Consider the following 19,526-nt stretch of genomic DNA (forward strand, 5'->3'; position numbering starts at 1 on the left):
CGCACGCTCGTCAGCACCAATCGGTGAGAACAAATTTTTATCGACAGGCAGATGCTCACCAATGTAATGACGCCAATGCGGTTTATAGTTTTTCGGGCGTTCTTTTTTATTTCATGAAAATATTAAAAGTTATATGCACTATTTTCGCTACGATTCACGCTACCTTGTCATGCTATCGTTGGCCAGATTTTCACTGCGGTTATTTGATGCTGAAACATTGATTGCGATGAAAGTAAAGAATCCCAAGCATCATATCTCAGTGGTTTTGGATGTCGGTTTCGTGTTCGGATGAAGGTCGAGTAGACATTGAAATTACATTCCCAGGAGTGAGAAAATGATGCCGGCGAAGACCCGCCTGATCTCGGTAACTCTGGAATTAATTCAACTGGATCGGTTCTACTGGCAACGGCTGGCTACGTTTTTCAATGTTTATTTTGATTTTCAAGATTACGGTTTGGCGATAGCGAGCTTCATTACTAAAACAATTAAGCCGCGCTATTCGCCATCAACACTGATTGGCCGATTCAGTGATGTAACGGGTTTGCGTTAACGAGCACTTGCTGTCAAATTGCGGCTTTACTAAAGCTGTACAAATGTGGAAAACTTTTGGCGAATGCATGAGAAAACGGTTTAACTTTGATGTTACCAAATTGCTGGTGGCTTCGGCCTGCCAATCCCTCGTATTTGTGTCCTACGAAAATTGAGCTCAACTGGAAACTTCAACCGCCAGTTCAATTGCCCTCATAATCAACAATATTGATCATCAAGTCTTTCAGGAATTTCAAAATGGCGCAATGAATTCGTGGCATCGAAAGACCACCCAATGCCTTCATGATCGCTTCGCTTGTTTTCCGCATTGAAGCATGAAAACCAGTGGCGACAGGAATCCGCGTCACTGGATACCATCGTCAACCTCCAAGTATGAAAGAAAATTGTCAAAGTAGAAAAGGGGAAAAGTGAGCAAAAAATTGAGTATAAAAAAGGAGAAACACGATTGCAATTCGTCTTTCGAGGAGCCAATTAAGACAAGCCACTTGGAAAGTCCCTCAACTCCACCAGTATAGCGCGCTTTGGAACCCCTTCTTTATTTACCACATTTCTCCACCATTCGTTCTTCGTACCAAGTTGTGCACAGTGACACCAAACTCCTGTTACCTCTTTCCCCTCCCTTTTACTCATGGAAAATAAATCTCTGTCTTCCATTTACCGCGGGTAAGGGGACACGGTGGAATTACCAAGAGTCAGATTGCGTCTATCATTACTACCCGATGCATGCGATAACGAAGAGACATTTTTGCTCGTTAAGCTCACGATTTTTCTCTTATTCAGCTTTGCTTTCTCCGACTAAGATTGTAATAGGTAGTTGCTGATAATTTTTGGATTTCTGGTCGTGTCATTAATTTCCGGAAAACCATTACTGAATTGTCTTGAGATAACGAAATAGGAGATCAACTGAATTGGGCCAATGAATTCACAATATAACGATTCTATTGCTATCAGAGACATGATTATGAGCGGAGCTTTCCCATCTTATAAACTTTAATTCGAAACAACTGAAAGTCAAATTGTTCAAGCGTCTGGAAGTAACTTCTAACTTTACCTATCAGATCTGAATTTCGTCATATCGTTGTTCTGCTCACGTTTAGTAGACCGTAATAGGTGCACGTGTATGGCTCCTAGAAGCCATCAAGATCTGAACTTGTTGAGGATCTGCAATTGTTGAAGTCACTGGAATATGGAAATTGATGCTCACTGCCAAGGATTCACCTCATACTGCCATCGAAGAGCCAAAGCTTCGTATGCTATATCGGCATTCCGATCATCTAAAGCAATATCCAATTTGAAGTGCTTCACAGCAAGACGCGAATGTCGGAATTTTAAACGAATTCCCGAAATATGAAACATAAAACATGAACTCCCTCTTACTCAGACATATTGAATATGTGAAAAGAGCTCTGAACAGCCATAGCTGGAGAAATACTTGAAACTTCTCAAAGGAGGCATTGTAATTATTGGGATGGGGCTTTATCGTATCTTTAAGTATTGTCTTACGTGTTGTAAGATTTGTGTTCATGAGAAGTGGTCGGGTTTGATCCGCCTAGCACGACCAGTGCATATCCCCGGACACGTAGATATCGATAAAGCTGCATTGCCATCCCCCAAGTCCATTGAGCTTGGACTCCGCCTGTTGATTGGTCATTCCGGCCTCTCGTAGGCCTCGCCATCGCTCCTCTCCCCGGAGACTGAGTTAACTAGCTCACATCAAAAGAAGCCTGCAGCCCCTCTACCTTCGAGCAATCCATCTCCCTGTCTTGCCGCTTTTCGTCTCACTTGTAGGGCTAAGAGAGAGACTCTGAGGGAGGAGTGCAATATCAACTTGAGTACTCACCATCAGCGGTGTACGATAAGTACTTTAGGGAACCCACTCTAACCTAACGTAGTCGTTGGGGAGCTAAAAATAATAAAAAAAAGAATTTTATCCTCCGTTGAATGCATTTTTCGGTAGCTCAAGGCGACTCACAACACACCGCTAATTTTGATAATGGATGGAGAATTACGGTGAAGAAGAGGACCAAAGGGCTGATCTGCTTGGATTTAAGTTTTTGTGAAGTTAGCAACCCAACGGAAAATGTAATTTCAGGGAATAAAAGGAGGACTCAGCTATGATGATGATGACCGGGATTATTGCGGGGGCGTAACAATGGAATAAAAATAAGAATGGTTATTCTTTGAGCTGTACAACGGAATATCATTCAGCCAAGATTTTCAAGACAATGCACAGACCGGGAAAAAATGAGCAGTATTACAGAGGGAGAGGTGGCTTTCATCGTAGTTTCATGGTCCTTGTCTTTCTGTTCCACAATTATTTATTTAATCCGGCGCTCCTTGGAAAGAATGTTGCCAATGTGTCAAATGTATCTAGTGGGAATTCATACGGGGCCGGTATGAAAAAAATATCTTGCCAATTCTCATCTTCACTCGATATATGTATTATGGAAAATGTCCATCATGAGACCATAAATCTGGTGGTATAATGTCGATAGTTCAATTGGGGGTGGCACGTACCCCGCAATAAAGAACTTTGTGGCAGAATTATAAATGTGAAGGGAGAGCTCGTAGTTGTCGTGTTAATGCCCCGATGAAAGCATTCTCGTGTTACAACTCTCTTACAATGCTGCCTTGTTCTGCTGGCGGACCTTGTCCTTCAATTAGCTAATTAACTAGGTTGAACACAATTATTTTAATATTTAATTTTATCAGGAAAAATATATATTTCAAGATACATTGTCCGATATATTCTCACCTTGTTATAACTATATGTTTTCTCTCGGAAAATCAATAGGAGCGGAATACATCTGGACTGAGGAATGCATGTGATATATCCAAGAGACACAATTGTTAGTTGGCGTTGTTACAAGAAAAGTACGTGAAATATCGTTCACCTTTGTTCATGCCAGGAATATGATAAATTTGTGAATTATGATTTCGGCTAAAAGCCATCAAGTTTTCAACGCAGGGAAACTTTCAAACTGTGCTATATCGATTTCCATCGAGGTTGCGGGTAGAGGGTAATATAACCACACATGCTATCACCCCTCCCCTCCCCTCGCTACGCCCCTTTCAGCGAGAATGAGTTGCGGGTTGGGGTAGAGTAGTCCGAAGCAATAAAATTGGGTTAAAGGACGGGAAGAGAACGCTCGCATCTCTTCCACTCCACTTGGTCGCTTCAATCAAATTAGAATGAATCAGATCGAGTTAAATTAGAAATTTGGGTTCATCGAGTTTCAATTGAGGAACAGTTGCGTTGATAGAAGAATTCGGTTAATGTTACCGAATGAATTAAGCTGAATATTATTCCCTAATCTGCTTGAATGAAATATTCAGTGGAGTTGACTATAAATCTTGTCAATCCAATAAAATAAATATTTCCATACGGTTTAAAAAGTACGCAAGTATTGATAGAATACGCCAGCTTCTTCACATCAATAATTTATTTCGCTCCGTAATTCTTTGTCGGCATTTTTTCCGCATCGTTAGCATCAACCGAATTTCGGATGGAAAATTCGTAATTTGGCCAAAATTACACCATTATTGAAATAGAAAAATCGTCTGAGGAAATCCATTGGAGACTTGGCAATTCATTCGTTAAACCTTAAATGTCCCATAAAAATTTTCTCCATTGAGAGTTGAGTGGAATGAGTCGAAGAATTACCCACTTTTTCTCACAACTTTGAGCCGGTAATTTTCAACTTCTCTCGCGATTCGATTTAAACTTACTCTGTAACTGACTTCATCATTATTCCTGAGTCAAAATGACGGACACACGGACGTCTCGTCAGTGAATGCCAACGAGATGGGCTATATCCCGGCTTTCAATCAAAAACTATTTCTCATCTAATTTTCTCGTTACGGGGCGGCATGTGGATCATTAGTTCAGGGATAACGATGAGGCTGGATTTTTTTCTTTATTTTGCACCACTCAATTGATTATGCGTATTATTTTTCTCACCTTATTTTGTACAGTTAATTTCTTTCTATTCATTCCCTCTGTCATGTTATTTTTTGCTTACGACTTTACTTCTGGAATCCGGTTAAAATGTGAGCAGCCTGCAAAGTGTATATAAAAGGCTTCTGAATGCCTGCACGTCATTTTCAGCTGTTTGGATTAGAAATGTTGCAAGCAAAACAGTAAAATTAGATGTCAAGCAACTGAAAATCATCGGTGAGGGTTTGACAACCTCAGAGCGGTCAAAATGGATAGACCAATCATGTGATATACCGGTACTTGAGTTTACTCAAGCAAAGAATCACTCTGACTCACCCTATTCCGTGTAAAACTGCTGGCAACAGAGAGATTATTCGACTATGACAGGTGTCTTCCCTCGGCGATATTATTTACTAGGATTGATTCAGGGGACATGAAATAGATGAGGAAATTGGTGGATATTCGAGCTGAGTGGTACAGATGACAGATGAAAAGAGAGGAATAAGGGAGGATGGATGAAAAACCGAGGATGAGGAAGTGGATTCAAATCAAGCCTGAAAATAGAATGTGATTGGTACTGGTGGATTGGATTTCCCTGGTCTCGGGTACTCCCAATGGCTTTTCTTTCTCTCCATTCACTCGATGAAATTTAACTGGTTCTATTTTTCCCATATCTAGTAATTTTCTTTCGTATGTGGACACTGACCGAATTCAATCACGAAACTGGCTGATATAGGGGGCTGGGCTTTGCAATGAGTGAGATCTCCATCTGAACAGATAGGTAATCGCCGGATGAAATTTTCAACCACTGCATCGGCAAATAGTATACTTACCACATCAAATAACCGGGGATTATGGTGGCTTATTGGATGGGTGGAGATATGATGGAATTTCAGGTTGAATTATTTTTATGATTGCCTTACCATACAGAGAGATGACTAATGCCAACTTTTATGAGTGGTTGCATTTGCTGAGGATTTGGAGCGTTGACCTGGATGATTAGAGACATCAGTCAACAGTCTTGTTGAGTTTGCTGAAATTGTAATGTTGTACATAAGCTCCTGGAAAAGCTAGGAAGAGTTACCAAGGCTCATCACTACGTGATGTAGTTCCCAATAAATTCATTAGTTAGTTTCATTAAATAGATTTTCAAGTTGATCGAGCCTCCCGGTTTTTTCCATCAATAATTATCGAAAGTTCCTACACATATCTGACAGCTCAGTCCAAGATCTCTAGACCATGTCTCAACTGTCATATCTCCCTCAATAATTCAGCGGGTAATGTCTGGATTCACGAGTCAGGTGTTGTATTATTCAGTACTAAGTACAAAGTAGTAGTATAGTCTCTATCCATGTAGATTCGTTAGATTTTAGCACATTTCTTCGATTTGTAAGCACAGCGGTATCGATAGCGATGTACCATCCATCGTCTTTTCCTCAGATTTGGTTGATCTGCCACTCTATTATTAGTTCTCAATTCACAAGCTCTAATACTTCCATTAGAATATCAAATTGATGGCACTGTGAATCCGAGTAATTTGCTTTACTGTCACAAGTCGATTGAAAGTTAGTGTCAGTAGAACCGGGATTTGTCAGCAACTGCCTCGAAAATTAAGGCAATACAATTTACCTTGTAACTACATGAGGTACCCGAGAATATTCTGACCATGATGGTGAAAAGCTCCGAGCGTGACGTCTATTCCTCCTTCCTCCGCCCCCGTCTCCCAGTTGTGCTCTGTACCTCTCATTCCCAATTAAACCAATGAGATTATGTACAGTTGAGCTCCAGTTTCTCCTTTGGCCCCATGGTAACGTCCGTCTTTTATACCTTGATTTGCTCACAAATTAATGACAGGAAGTTTATTCAGCGTCGTGAACTGCACCAAGTTATAACCAGTGTTCATGGCGCGAGCTTATTACGTGCGGTAAATAACATTTTTTAGTCATCACATTACATTGTAAAGTTTCCAAGTATAATGAGATCTACACTCTCATCAACAAAAATGATTAATGGTTAGGTTGGAGTTGATGGCTTCTTGTTACACTCTTACCTCAACGGCGATGCTGATGAAAAAGATTGAATTTAGAGGATTAATCTCAATTTCAAGAACGCTGATGACATTTTATAATAATTGCCATAATTTAAGGCCATTATTAGAATTTTCTTTTGAATAATTTATTTAGTTGGTATTAGTAGTCGCCTTGAGACTCATTAGTGAAAGTAACATCAAAGAAATGGTGACAGACCCGCGCATCCTCAGTGCTGACGTCTGATGCAATTAAAACTTTTCCACTTCACCATCAGACGCTTGATTTGTCTTTGTTCTCTCAGCCAATAGTATCCTCGCAATTCCACCGACTCTCATTTTTCCCTGAAATCCTTCTCATCTCTTTCGTTCTTGTATGCAACCACTGATCCTTCATCTGCCTTCTGCCTTAGACTCGTACCTTATTCATTTGAAATTCGAAGCCTCAGTCCCGCAAAAAACTATCCAACCGAGATAGAGAACCTGTGATTGCTGTAATTACCTATTCCATCTGCTCCGTCCGTCTTCATCTGCGTCTTCTTCCGACTTTTGCATTGCTTTTTTTCTTCCAGTATCAGATTTTAGAGGACATCTCATTTAGAACCGCTGGAAATTACGCTATCAACTTGTATCCATGAACAACTGCATGGCGATTGCTCCCGTGAGAAAAACGTGGATATTATTACGGATATTATGAGTAATTAACGGATCGTTAGGGCATTCATCGGAGATAAATAACGATGATGAAATCCATTTGCAATCCTAGCATTAAATTTTAATTCTCAACTCTCAGAGCAAATAATTCTGGAAGTTCAGCACTGTCTCAACTTGAGGACTCTAGGGCTGCCTCCACAACAACACAGCTCGCTAATTGATTTGACTCGGTACATGCAACCAACTATTCAAGCCGTATAAACCAACGAACGGAAATGCCATTAACGGCAAGAAGACCTTGCACATCCCTGAAAGTTTCTGGGCCAACACCTGGAGGAGAGCCTCCATCTCATCCATTGTCCGAGTTGGCTGAGAGTGCAGGTCATCCGCCTGTGGCACAGATTTTACGCTTGATGCGTCAAAGTGAGATCCTCCTCTTCCACTCACAATTCCCGCTTTCTTCACTCTAATTTGGCTGTCTCTTTTCCCCCTACGGCGTGTATCTCATACTCTCTCAGATGCTCTCCTCAACATTTCTCTATCTACTTCGCCTCTTCACTCGTGGCCTGTGTGTTTATTCAGCAATCCAGTAGCCTTCTTCAGCCAGTTTTTTTCATTATCAACGTCTCCACGAGCTCGCGCACTTTTGAAGATTCTAGTCTACGTGTCACTTCAAAAACTAACCCGAGGGACTCCATGATTTTTCCATGAGTTCATGTATCTTCTTTCCGCTTTGTATATATATATATATATATATATATATATATATATTTTTTTTTTCATGGTAATCGTCCGGGGTATGTGGTTTAAATCGTTTTTTAATCTTCATTAGGTTGTTAACGTTTCATTACACCCAATTGTATTATCTCGGTGGAAAAAAAATTGATGAAATTCCTGGTACCCCAGATGAAACAATATCCTTCAATTTGCAAGGCAGTAATATCAAGGCAAATTCACCTCCACTGTACCCGATATCTTCAACAATGCAGCCCGATGAATTCCCTATAATCCAAGGAATACACCCGCCAGATCTGCACAGCGCATTGAGTGGCTCAATCAAAATTTTCATTGAATAAAATTCCATATTACTTGGAAATAATCTGGGAATTTCAATCCAAGTTTCTCGTATGCATTGTCGAACAGGTACTCCGTGTATCTGCGGCCGGTGGTTTGCCCGAGTGTTAGTAGACGTATTGAGGGTCCCTCGCGGCGCATCGTTAAGCCACCCATCAAAGTTGGCCTCCCGAGTGATCGGATCTCTCTCGCCACAACGAGCGAGAATACTCTATAGCCTGGCCCAGAGCCACTGTGAATATACCAATGAGTACGTGTGAAGTGGTGTCATCTCTATTGGTTCTTCTCTCTCTCTCTCTCTTTTGTTTCAACATCATATCAGGAATTTCCAAATTCGACTGTCAATGATATTGCGGAATGAGAGATACACCAAGAGAGCGGAATTCTTCTAAATTAATGGAAATTGGAGGCGCTGAAGGATTTAAGCCTGAGTAGGTCTGGTTGTAGTTCATTTTTTTCAGCCGAAACATTCATGAGTTTAAATGACGGCTGAACACTTTCAGACTAAGTCAAATACAAAGGAGAAAGAAGTGTTTCATTTGATGCAGTAATGATAGCCAAGTACAAAGTAGTACTTCCACTTTTATTTAAGGCTCCCCGTGGGATTAAGTACATTGATACTTAGTACTTGGAACAAGCTTACGTACTGAGTAGATTGATATTGGGTACTTGGTACTACTACCTTAAGTACGGTGCCTAAATTAAATAATAGGATGAGGAGGAGGAGGAGAGGTGAGGGAATCAAAGAGGAATAATTGATACCGCAATAGCGGCCAAGCATCACTCAACTTAATGGCTAATAACTCACAATTTACGTCGCCATTTTCCACCTCAAGTCCTACAAAGGCCACAGCGTAATGCATTAGCCACCTCAAACGCACCACCAGGCGTTGAAATTCATTAAGGCCCAGGCGTTACAACCCTCGTAGCATCTTCCAGGGATTAGTGGAAACGAGCGTTTGTAGTCAGCCACTGGTTACTACCTTCCTCACCCGCAATACAAATGCACGGAGAGTATTCACAATCGTGCAATTCTCGTGGATAACAGCTGGGAATGTTTCAATTTGTTGCTTCAAACTCTCGACAATTTCAGGACTCATTTCGCCATCGGTAAATTGTCGAGTTTGTGGGTGTGCGTGTGAATTTATATGTATGAGGCCATAGGATCAAGGGGATATAAATATAGTCTCTGTTGGTGAGTCTTTTGAGTGTTTACTGCGCTGTTTTGAGGTAATTTATGTGGCGAGAATGGAAATTAATTCAACCTCACACGTTGAAATGGAGAATAATTTTTGCAGTGGACAAATTACGCGACAATAAACCGCAGAGATGACATAACAAATAATCAGCAGTACCGTCAAAAGGCCTCTCTATTCCCAGAGTTATTGGAAAGAAACAGCGAAGATGTTGCAAGGCAAAGTGATGACATATATGTTTATCAAATTTGTGCGGTTATCATCACCGCCCTGGCGTCTTATTTCGGGCACTCGGTCCTTCGGTGTTCTCTCTCTCTCTCTGCTTATCCATACTGTCGTTCATGCCCAAACTCTTTACTTTCTTTACTATCTACTCGAGAGGAAAGTATCTTTACCGGAGACCCCGGCTAGCTCGTTGAATGTCGGAAATGTTGTTAAGCTGGAAAACATTTCACCTCATATTTCTTCGAAAATGGTTAGTGTATACAGAGACAAGATGGAGAGCACTTTCTTATGCTCTTACACAATATTTTCTAGTGATTGGGTTACACTGAGAGAAACATTGCGGAACCATTCGCGTACGATGTGATGAGCAATTGTTCAAAGATTATTGTTATAGGAGTAGAAGAGAAAAATTTGGTCTTTGTGAGAAAGTTTCCGGTAGAATCTCTCACCGCCAAATTCGAGTGAAACTCCCTAACAATAAGAAAACAGATTCACAACTCCCTGAAGGGCCACTATACCCTCCCAAAAGATCTTACCCTGTAATTTACCCGAAAGAAAGATGAGGTAACAATTCGTTATCGTAACCATGAAAGAATTCGGAATATGAGGGGCTGGAGAAAAACACCCTTCCTCGTTTCGAGCCAACACCTGCCTCCGGGCAGTCTCTTCCCGGCTGTTTTTTTTCTTTATTTTATGTTCTATTTCTCCCCGAGCCAGATAATGGAGGCTTCGCGACATCGAAAAGTGCTTTTATCGAATCTTGAGTTTGTTACACTTCCCAGTCAATATTTTCTTATTTTCCTTTATCTATTTTCAGGTGAAAAGCACTTAATACCTTCAGTGGTGTAAGAAATTAATGAATTATGAATTACATCACTCCAGACAAATTGAGATCAAGAACGGATTTATAGCACGAAAAGATAGAAAGGGAATGAGCCAAAGTATGCTAAACAATAAAATTCATATACGTTAATACGTTCATGATGTTTTTTTATTGCCCTCACGAAAAATTTTTTTCCCCTGAACGAGAGAAAAATCCAGTGAAGTTGATTAACGAATTGGATGCTTTTGATTTGTGTTTCAGAACCTGAAAAATCAGATAATGACGACGAATGTATGGGTAGAACAGGTGAGTGAGGGCTTATTTAATAATTATCTTTCTATTCATTCCACGCTCTGCCAAATTATTGAATTCCTTCACACATGAAAAATGAAAATAAATGTGCAATTCCCGATCAGGGTGGGTCGATTTTCTTTATCATGGTATGAACTTCCTACGTACAGACTGTTACAAAAATATTATACATGCTTGAAATTCCGTTTCGTGTGAGGGTCGAACGTTGAAACGAGAGGGAGGGAGGAATATAGGGCGAGTGGATATCAAGGGATGAGAGGGGAAAAAAGGCATTCCGAGATCCCACTTGAATATGTTTATTTGCACTATTCTGCCGGAGTCCTGAGAACGGTCACGTCAAGAGACACGTACGGACCGTTGAATTTCAGTGTTAGAGATGAAATGACAACAGGGGGAAAAATATAGCAGTAGAAAATGAGCGATTATTTATTCAAGAATCGCAGAACGGCCAGACAATTCTCTTGTCGTTCGATAAGGCGATTCAACGGCATCTGAATTTTCATTTCATAATGAACCATCAACTTTATTCAGATAGAACTCACACGTAATATCATTCCAAAATTCGTTGGCTCCGATACTCCAAATGTTCGATTTGTTTTTTTTTCGTCTGACTGTGTTGTTCCATTTTCTCTCGCGGTAATGAATTCATTAATTACTTGGCGTGCTCCGGGGCAACTCGTTCCAGTAACAATTTTCGATTGCAGCGGTTTGGAATCGATGATGATGGCTAAACTGACGCTATACGTTTAACGCTCAATATTGTTATTCAACATATATCCGGATAGGCGTTCTCATCACGCGTTAGCTAATTGAATGATCAATTTGCTTTTTCACATTCAGAACCAGCGGACAATAATTTTTTTCCGCCGAAAGTTTTTCAGAAATCTTCGGAAAAGGACAACCATTCATTTACCCTGATAATTAAATAGATTTCCATAAAAATTGTTAGCAACAAATCCTCCCCGAATTTCCAAAAAAATGTTTACCTCTACAATTCTTTGAATTAATATAGAATACTCCATGTTTAACGAGGCATATCGTTCAATAGATTGTCCACCATTTGCAAACATCCAGCCCTCACGACCCAATTAATTTCCCCCTAAATATTTCCTTCAACTGACATGAGTACAGTCGATAATTCCGGAAAGAGTAGTAATTGCGCTTAACGTAGAAATGAATGAGAAGAGACTGGAAAAAAATAGCCCATGTATCCGGGTGCTTTCCTTTTGATTACTTTCATCTTGACCCCAACTGCAATTTTCCCCCTCTCCCCCAGCACGGAAGGAGTTCCTTTTCTCGACCCTCTATTGAAGCCAGCTCTCTCCGAGGCGATGGAAAATTCCCCGCTCCATTGGCCTTATTTTTACTCTCTCCCTATTTTCCCTTTTGTCCTGACCGCAACCTAGTTTTTACGTCGCCATTATACCATTATCGAATTATTCATCCTCGGGAGAAATTAAAGGTTGGGAGAAATGTTGTTTATTCCTCCCGCCGCTCCCCCAGCCTGTGGGGAATCTCCCTTCACTATCACAATTTATGAATGTTAGTTTGGAGATTCCTAGAGACAACTTAAATTGATGGAAAGTAGATAGGATATGAGAAAATTTTCTGCATTCGTGAGCCAAACTTGTACATCAATAATAAAGGAAAAGATAAAGAAGAAGAAAAAAGTGACTTGCATAATTGATGAATTCATTATAATCATCCAGTGAGTATATTTGGTATTCAATATTTAACCCATGCGTTCAATGAACTGGAGACACTAAAATGAAGATGAGAGGAGTGAGTAAAGAGTATATATATATATATATATATATATATATATATATATATATATATATATATATATAGATAACTTTGCTAAATCACTCAAGTTGAAAGAAAATCGTACGATCACGAAGTTTTCTGGAAATTCGCCAATTCCCCGCCAACCGCTGAATTTACCTATCCATGCGGTCTCTTCCGAAAGTATACAATCCAAGACGAGTAGACCACTGATTGTGGTGAATACTGAATGCCAAAGTTAATTTAATGTTAGACAAAGTCGAGAAGACCAACGACAGTTTTACAATTAAAGCATTCCCCCGAGGTTTTTACACTGAGATTTCTTACCCCTCTTTACTCACTCCTCTCATCTTCATTTTCACCATCTAACCTCCTTCGTCAATAACGTTTTTGTAGGCAACAGACTTCCACAGTTTTTTACCCACTTCATCCGGTGCACCTGGTGCCATGTTTTTCCTCGGTTTTTTTATCTGTTCTCCAGTTTTTTCACTCCAGAAGGGAGGGTAACACAAAGTAATTTCTATTATCATGAGCACGAGTGAAAATAGAGGATTATGAGGGCTTTTTGTGGAGAGGCTTTATGCAGAGTATTATGAATGAGAATCCTATAATTCAATGGCGATTATCCTCGTGAAGGATAAGAAATTTATGACGGCATAAGGAAAATGTAAGAGAGATGATCAGTTTGAGGGTTATAATGTTCCAGGCGGGTTTGTAAAGGTCTTCTAGGGGTCATATAAGAGCCCTAAAGGGGCGAAGTGAGGTTTATTAAAGGCCATGTGAAGGTTACATGAAGGTCATGTGGAGTTTGTTTAAGGATTTTAAAAAATATGTGTTTTCGGAAGGTTACGATTTTTAAGTAGTAAGAAGTTGATATATGCGACATGAGAGACTTCTACGGATCATATTAGGCTATATGTATGTATAAAGGCATTATAAATTTTTCTTTTAACTTTGTCTCTATTGCTTTATCATTTTTCGGTCAATTACTGCGCAAAAATGGAACATTAGTCCGTAGTAACGCCCCAAGGGGTCCAGAATGATCGATTACTGTTGATGAAATATTCTCTGTTGATTGTGCACGTGCCATCGAATACTCAAGTTTCACTGGTCGAAATGTTTATGGGAAAAATAGTCACTCATATCCTATTAATAAGTGCTTCATCTGTAGACATGTCACGAAATGCCCATTTATCAATTAGTTACATCTAATACCGAGTGAGAAGATAATAAACGGCACGAATGTGTGGGATGTATCCTAGGAAATCGAGTAGTGAGGGTGCAGTTTATATCAGCCTGTGCTGATAACTCTTGGGCTATATTAATAATAGAGGAACTGAGTTTCGGCGAAATGGAACATATAAAATTTTCAGCTGTCAGTGTATAAAAAATGTACTCCAAAATAAATGAATAATGTAATTAATTATGGAACATTGACGGATTTATTGAACGATAAATACTTGATGTGAGCATACATCAGATAAATTTGGTGGCCGAGCGAATTTTTTTTTCACGTGAATCACTAGCCTCATCTAATGATTATTCAGAGAACTCGATTTATTTATTCAATCAGATTAACTGACAACAAATATTGTATAATGAGATTTTGTAAAAGTTTCATCAAGTTCATGGCGTAATAAAAGTTCATATGGACTTATTTGTTTGACTTAGAGCTAGAAAAAATCTATTGTGTCCAAGTCAATGTTTACGTTGAAAGGTCCACTGGTGCGACTTGATTAGTCAGCGGATGCTTTCACATATCCCTCTAGTGGCACAAGAGATAACTGAGACCAGGAGAAGCCGCTTATTCTCATTTCACTGGGGCGACTTTAACCGGGACCTCCTGGCAACAATTTGTCTTAGTTAAAGGAGAAACAATCAAGGTTATTTGGTGAAAAAAAATACTTCACCGAAACTTTTATTTTCCTGCATGAGGGAAATTAATGTGGAACAAGGTTCCGAGATGGCCCTTAAAGATTAGTATTGCATTTTTTTTTAACTTCAGGAGCCCGTAGTTTCTTATTGAATTTTCACGATGATCAGCTCTGTTGAGTCGAGAAAAAAGCGTTTGCTGTAATAATTTCGCACTGCAATGAAATTCATTGGAAATATATCACGTTCCACGTGGTCAGCAGTACTCCGCAAACATGAATCAACTCGAATGAAAAATAAAGCACTTGAATTTTTCGAAACATTGAAATTTATCATTTTGATTGAGTTTCACTTGTTCAGACAATACGATAAACCCCGACACGATAAATATCCAGTAAATATTTATTCCCATCGTTATTGACACGAGAATAGCAGCGTTGACATTGGCAAAAGTACACGAGTATAGACGTTTTAACAATGAATCTTCCTCGGTCTCTCTCCTCTCCACCCTCCCCGCAAAAACGAATCGATGCGTGATGTCAATCCGCTCACAAATTTCATTCCACTGCATGGTGTGAAAGCCTGTCCGTAACACATGTATGCTCATTTTCCGAAAAATTGAATCCATACGTAAATTAAATTTCCAACCCCCGTGAAATCCACTGGCATTCCAGTATTACCAGTATCCAACAATCTCCAATTCTCTATTCGACAGTTCACAATCGATTCTGATTCACAATGCCCATGTCAGCCAACGAATAATAATGAAACATGTAATTTATTCCCCTTTTCAATCTGAAAAACAGAGCAGCGAAAAAAAATTGAATTGCAAATTCTGTTTAATCGCGTGCGATCTGGTGCAAGGTGCAACCTTTGGACGAAATTTCATGAAAATCCTGGTATTTTTAAAACAAAACAGCCGAGAAAAAATCTACTATAATGGAGAAAGGCGGAAGTATGGAAAAAAAAATCCTGCAATTGCGCAATTCTCGAGGACTTTTCATTCTCTGGATTTTCATGGCGGAGAGGCACCATTACTCAGTGAGTCTACCACGCTGAAAATGGAACTAAACCGAGAGGAATATAGTAGAAAAAAATGGAAGAAGTAGACAACTGTTTGTATTGGATGGAGAATGAAAAAATTATTAGATCGGTGTTTTCCAGGATGAGATTTTTAGGCTAGCAGAGTTAGTGTTTTGAAAGACAACTTGTCTCCCTTTCTATCAATTTATTTACTGTATTTTAACCCCTCAGAATATAATATAAATTAGATATTTCTTTTATAAATATTCTCTCTCTCTCTCCCCCAAGATATCCCTAAATGTTCCATAAAATGAACCGAGGTCCCTAGCAAAAAAGTAAATAATGTCAATGACTGAGTGAAACAAACGAATGAGCTAAAAGGTTTGGGGGTGAGGGCCGTAATGTTGCTGGCAAGCCATACGATTAGACGCCACAAATGAAACACCAAAGGGAGAGTAATAAAACCCAGTGGATCTCCTTCTATCCCCCCCCCCCTCTGATAGCTTGAGCCTTCCCCAAAAGGGATGGTGATTAATTGTTTCTCATTTGTGATTTCGGCCCACGTCAGTCGCATTTTCGTTCATCTCCATTGATCATTTGTTTCAGGAGTGGGATGACTACAAGCTCAAGTGGAATCCAGAGGAGTACGGAGGGGTGGACACTATTCACGTGCCATCTGAACACATTTGGCTGCCTGATATTGTTCTTTACAACAAGTGAGTATATTTTTTAAAATTTCCCAAGTTGATGGACATCAATTTAACCTTAGCCCTGTGTATCCATTGCTATCACATGAAATTTGAGGTGGTCGAAGTGGTGAGACGAAAGATAATGTAATGCTTCATGCCTTGTTAACACTTTATTTCACTTCTCATTTTTTTTCGCTTACCACAAACTATAAATCAATTCTAATGGAGTTAACTTGAGAAAAAAAAATCAATTAGCCAAAACGTCGCCAATTCACTTATCCGGGAGCAAATTCTCCCACACCCTCTAATAAGTTCCGTAACCCAGCCACTCTCCTTATCATCCTCACCCCACCCTTAAAATCCAATCCACTCGGGCGAATTTTACCTGAAATGTGCAACATTCAGGTTCGTTCTCCTTTCACCATCAAAGTATCTGGCCATTTCCTTATTCTCTCCCATTCACCGTCAAACTCCAGCCTCCCGTCCCGTCTGGTTACGATCCACTACCCCACCGGGTGGACCCCTCATTACCCACCCACAGAATATACTCCATGCACTCTCCGTACTTATACATTATGTAAAACTCAGAGGAGAAAAATACGATGGTTGGAAGGTACTCGAGGCGAGTCGGGGCCGGGGTGAGAATCCGCAGAAGCTCCTTGATTCCGTTATTTCTTTCTAAAATGAATTCAACGTATAATGTTGAATAATTAATGCATAGCGAAAATAATTGTTTACAGTGCGTTTCATCTTCTGCTGGCATAACTGAAAAATAATTGTTCTCCCATCTTAATGATGCAAACAGTTCTTACGCGTGCGCATATAACATCCTGCAGAGTGTTATTGAGCACACTGCAAGAGCACTCGTAGGCCGCGCACACTTTTACCCAGTTCCCTCCGCGCCCTCTCCTCCCACCACCCCTGGTTCCATATATATTTCGCAATAGTATATTGCACAAAGCGATATGTGTGTCGGTTTCCACAGCGCTCCAGTGGCGTTGAAAAACGATAGCAACCCGACACTCCCCACCTGCGCTGTTTTTAGTGGTCCACACCCGTTTCATTTTCACCGAATTCTCTCATGCATGAGCCACCATCACTTATGTACCACGCGAATCAAATTCTATGTTCAATAGGAATTCAAGAGTATTTTTCTTTTATTATTTATGGATGATTGAGTTTCACTCGGATGCTGAATATTCTCGTGAAATTATATGTGGATAAATCTGTGAAAATATTAACTTTATATTTTTCATTCCCTTTATTCTATTATTGATGTTATTAAATAAAATGTATAACAAATACTCTATTGTTGAAAAATTAATTGAAATTTCTCGCTACCATTTTGCCCTCAGCAACCTCGTATTTTTTATCATTATCTGTACGATCTGTCCACCTCAAATCACCTTCAAACCATTTTTCATTATAATAAGAAGCAATTGTTAAGGCTATATTTCAAATATTTCATTACTATTGATAATATACCCTTAATGGTAAGGCTTCAAATCTGTAATCCACGATAGGCAATTTAAATGTAATAATTTGTGACATAAGAATGCGATGAAAGTGGTTGTATACGTATGCCACACTGACAATGGATCGGTCCACGATCTGGTACGTGAGCTGCAGGTGTGGTAATCCGGTGATAATGGAGTAACGAGATTCTCTCGCACGTACCAACGGTCTCCGCATATTTTAACTTAACATTTTGCTACGATGGGAATAAGGTAGCCCTAGCCCTGGGGGAGAGAGCGAGAAGGGCGAGGCCACTGGGCTTGACGTCCCTTTGGTATACGAGTGGCAACCACGTTGTTTCGAGGAAAATTGTTTGTCCTCCCTGCTGGAATACGATAAGCATTTTGATAGTTGTGCAGGTGTGCACGTAGGTGGGGACGTCGTTTATCCTCATCATAATTATCAAAAATTGCCAATTATTATTGATTTGTGAAGGACAAACCTGTCAATTGATTGGAACCAATCATATTGGTGATGATGATGATGATGATGATGAGCGAGATGAAGAGCAGAGGGGCTAGGACGACTGCTCATTCCAGTTTTACATGCAGCCTGCACACCCACCAGTTCTCATCCCACATACCTCCAATATGCACATCTTGTTTCTTGAAAGTGTGAAGGTTTCTACCACTCACTCAACATCTTTTTCCCTCAATTCCTCCTTGTCCCCTCATCAGCCTTCACTTTTTCTCTCACTCCTCGGGTTGACTTTTCTTACACCCTCCAGCCTTCGCTTCACACGTATTCCTCTTTTTGTCATAGTAGACCCCCTCAACCCTTTCCTACCCTTTTCCTCAATCTTTCACGTTCGGAGAACCCTCTGTTCTCTATTGCTCACCATCCTGTCTACGTGACCCCTCGTCTGTTTATTTTTTTCTCCTCCGTCTGATTGTTCTAGTCTCGTTCTGTAGTTTTTTTTTTGCAAGTGTAGCCCAGTTCTTTCTTCTGGGAAACCTGCTGATTCAGCAATCGTCGACAAAGCTTTGGGTCTTTCATTCAACCATCATATTCATTTCATTTTCTGTCTTCTTATTTCAATGTACTATTATTAAATAGCATAGGTTGGCTCAAGTTCTTGCTCAATGCTTCTTAAATTATCAACTGCTTGATAATGTCAATTCCCCACCGACCAACTTCCACTCATAGTTACGAACCAAACGCCACAAAAACTCAGAATTACACAGGGAAAAGATAGCTCGAATAATTGTCTTCAGCTCATTGCCAGTGGCTCTTCCACATATCACCAAATCAAATCATAAAGCCCCTAAATTATAACCACAATTCACTGGGAATGATTACCAATTCCTCCTATCACAATCTGTAATCTCGATCTCCATCAGACAATTCCATTCTCCCAAATGATTCAACATACGAGTCATGCATCACCGAAATCCAATGTTCTTGACTGAACCTATCTGACCCTCAAAATTCATCTCATCCCTGTCCATAGACTCGGGTAATGGGCCATTGGTCAAAGGCATTGACTGGCCATTTCCCGAGTTGACATCATTCCTAGAAATAGATTCACTGTAACAGAGTTGAATCTCATGAGAGAGACATCGCCGGGATGAATCGATCCGCGTCCTTTCCTTTCACTAGATAGCCCCTTACTCTCCAGTCGACCACTCGCTATTCCCAAGACGCCATTGTTACAAATCCTTTATCTCCCTCGGTGTCCAAGCTGGCTCTGTCCTCTTGACTCTTGCACCGGCACTGCTGTCTCTTTTTCACTCCCCCTTTTTACCCTGTCTCTATCACTTTTGGCTACTGTACAACTACTGAGAGGTGAGGGTAGGGAGCTGCCGTCGACCAACTTCTAGCACGCGGGCGTCGCCAGTAATAAAGC

The 19,526-nt window shown here is 40.2% G+C and overlaps 1 protein-coding gene across 1 annotated transcript in view; it reads left to right on the plus strand.

Moving 5' to 3' along the window:
• LOC135171037 (acetylcholine receptor subunit alpha-like 1) overlaps positions 1 to 19,526 on the plus strand; it is a 58,153-nt gene that overhangs the window by 21,231 nt on the left and 17,396 nt on the right. Inside the window, exons 3-4 of the mRNA XM_064137322.1 lie at positions 10,746 to 10,790; positions 16,083 to 16,192. Coding sequence (XP_063993392.1) covers positions 10,746 to 10,790; positions 16,083 to 16,192 — 155 coding nt within the window. The remainder of the gene's footprint in view (positions 1 to 10,745; positions 10,791 to 16,082; positions 16,193 to 19,526) is intronic.

This window comes from Diachasmimorpha longicaudata, chromosome 18 (genome assembly GCF_034640455.1).
Source record: "Diachasmimorpha longicaudata isolate KC_UGA_2023 chromosome 18, iyDiaLong2, whole genome shotgun sequence".
NCBI lineage: Eukaryota > Metazoa > Arthropoda > Insecta > Hymenoptera > Braconidae > Diachasmimorpha > Diachasmimorpha longicaudata.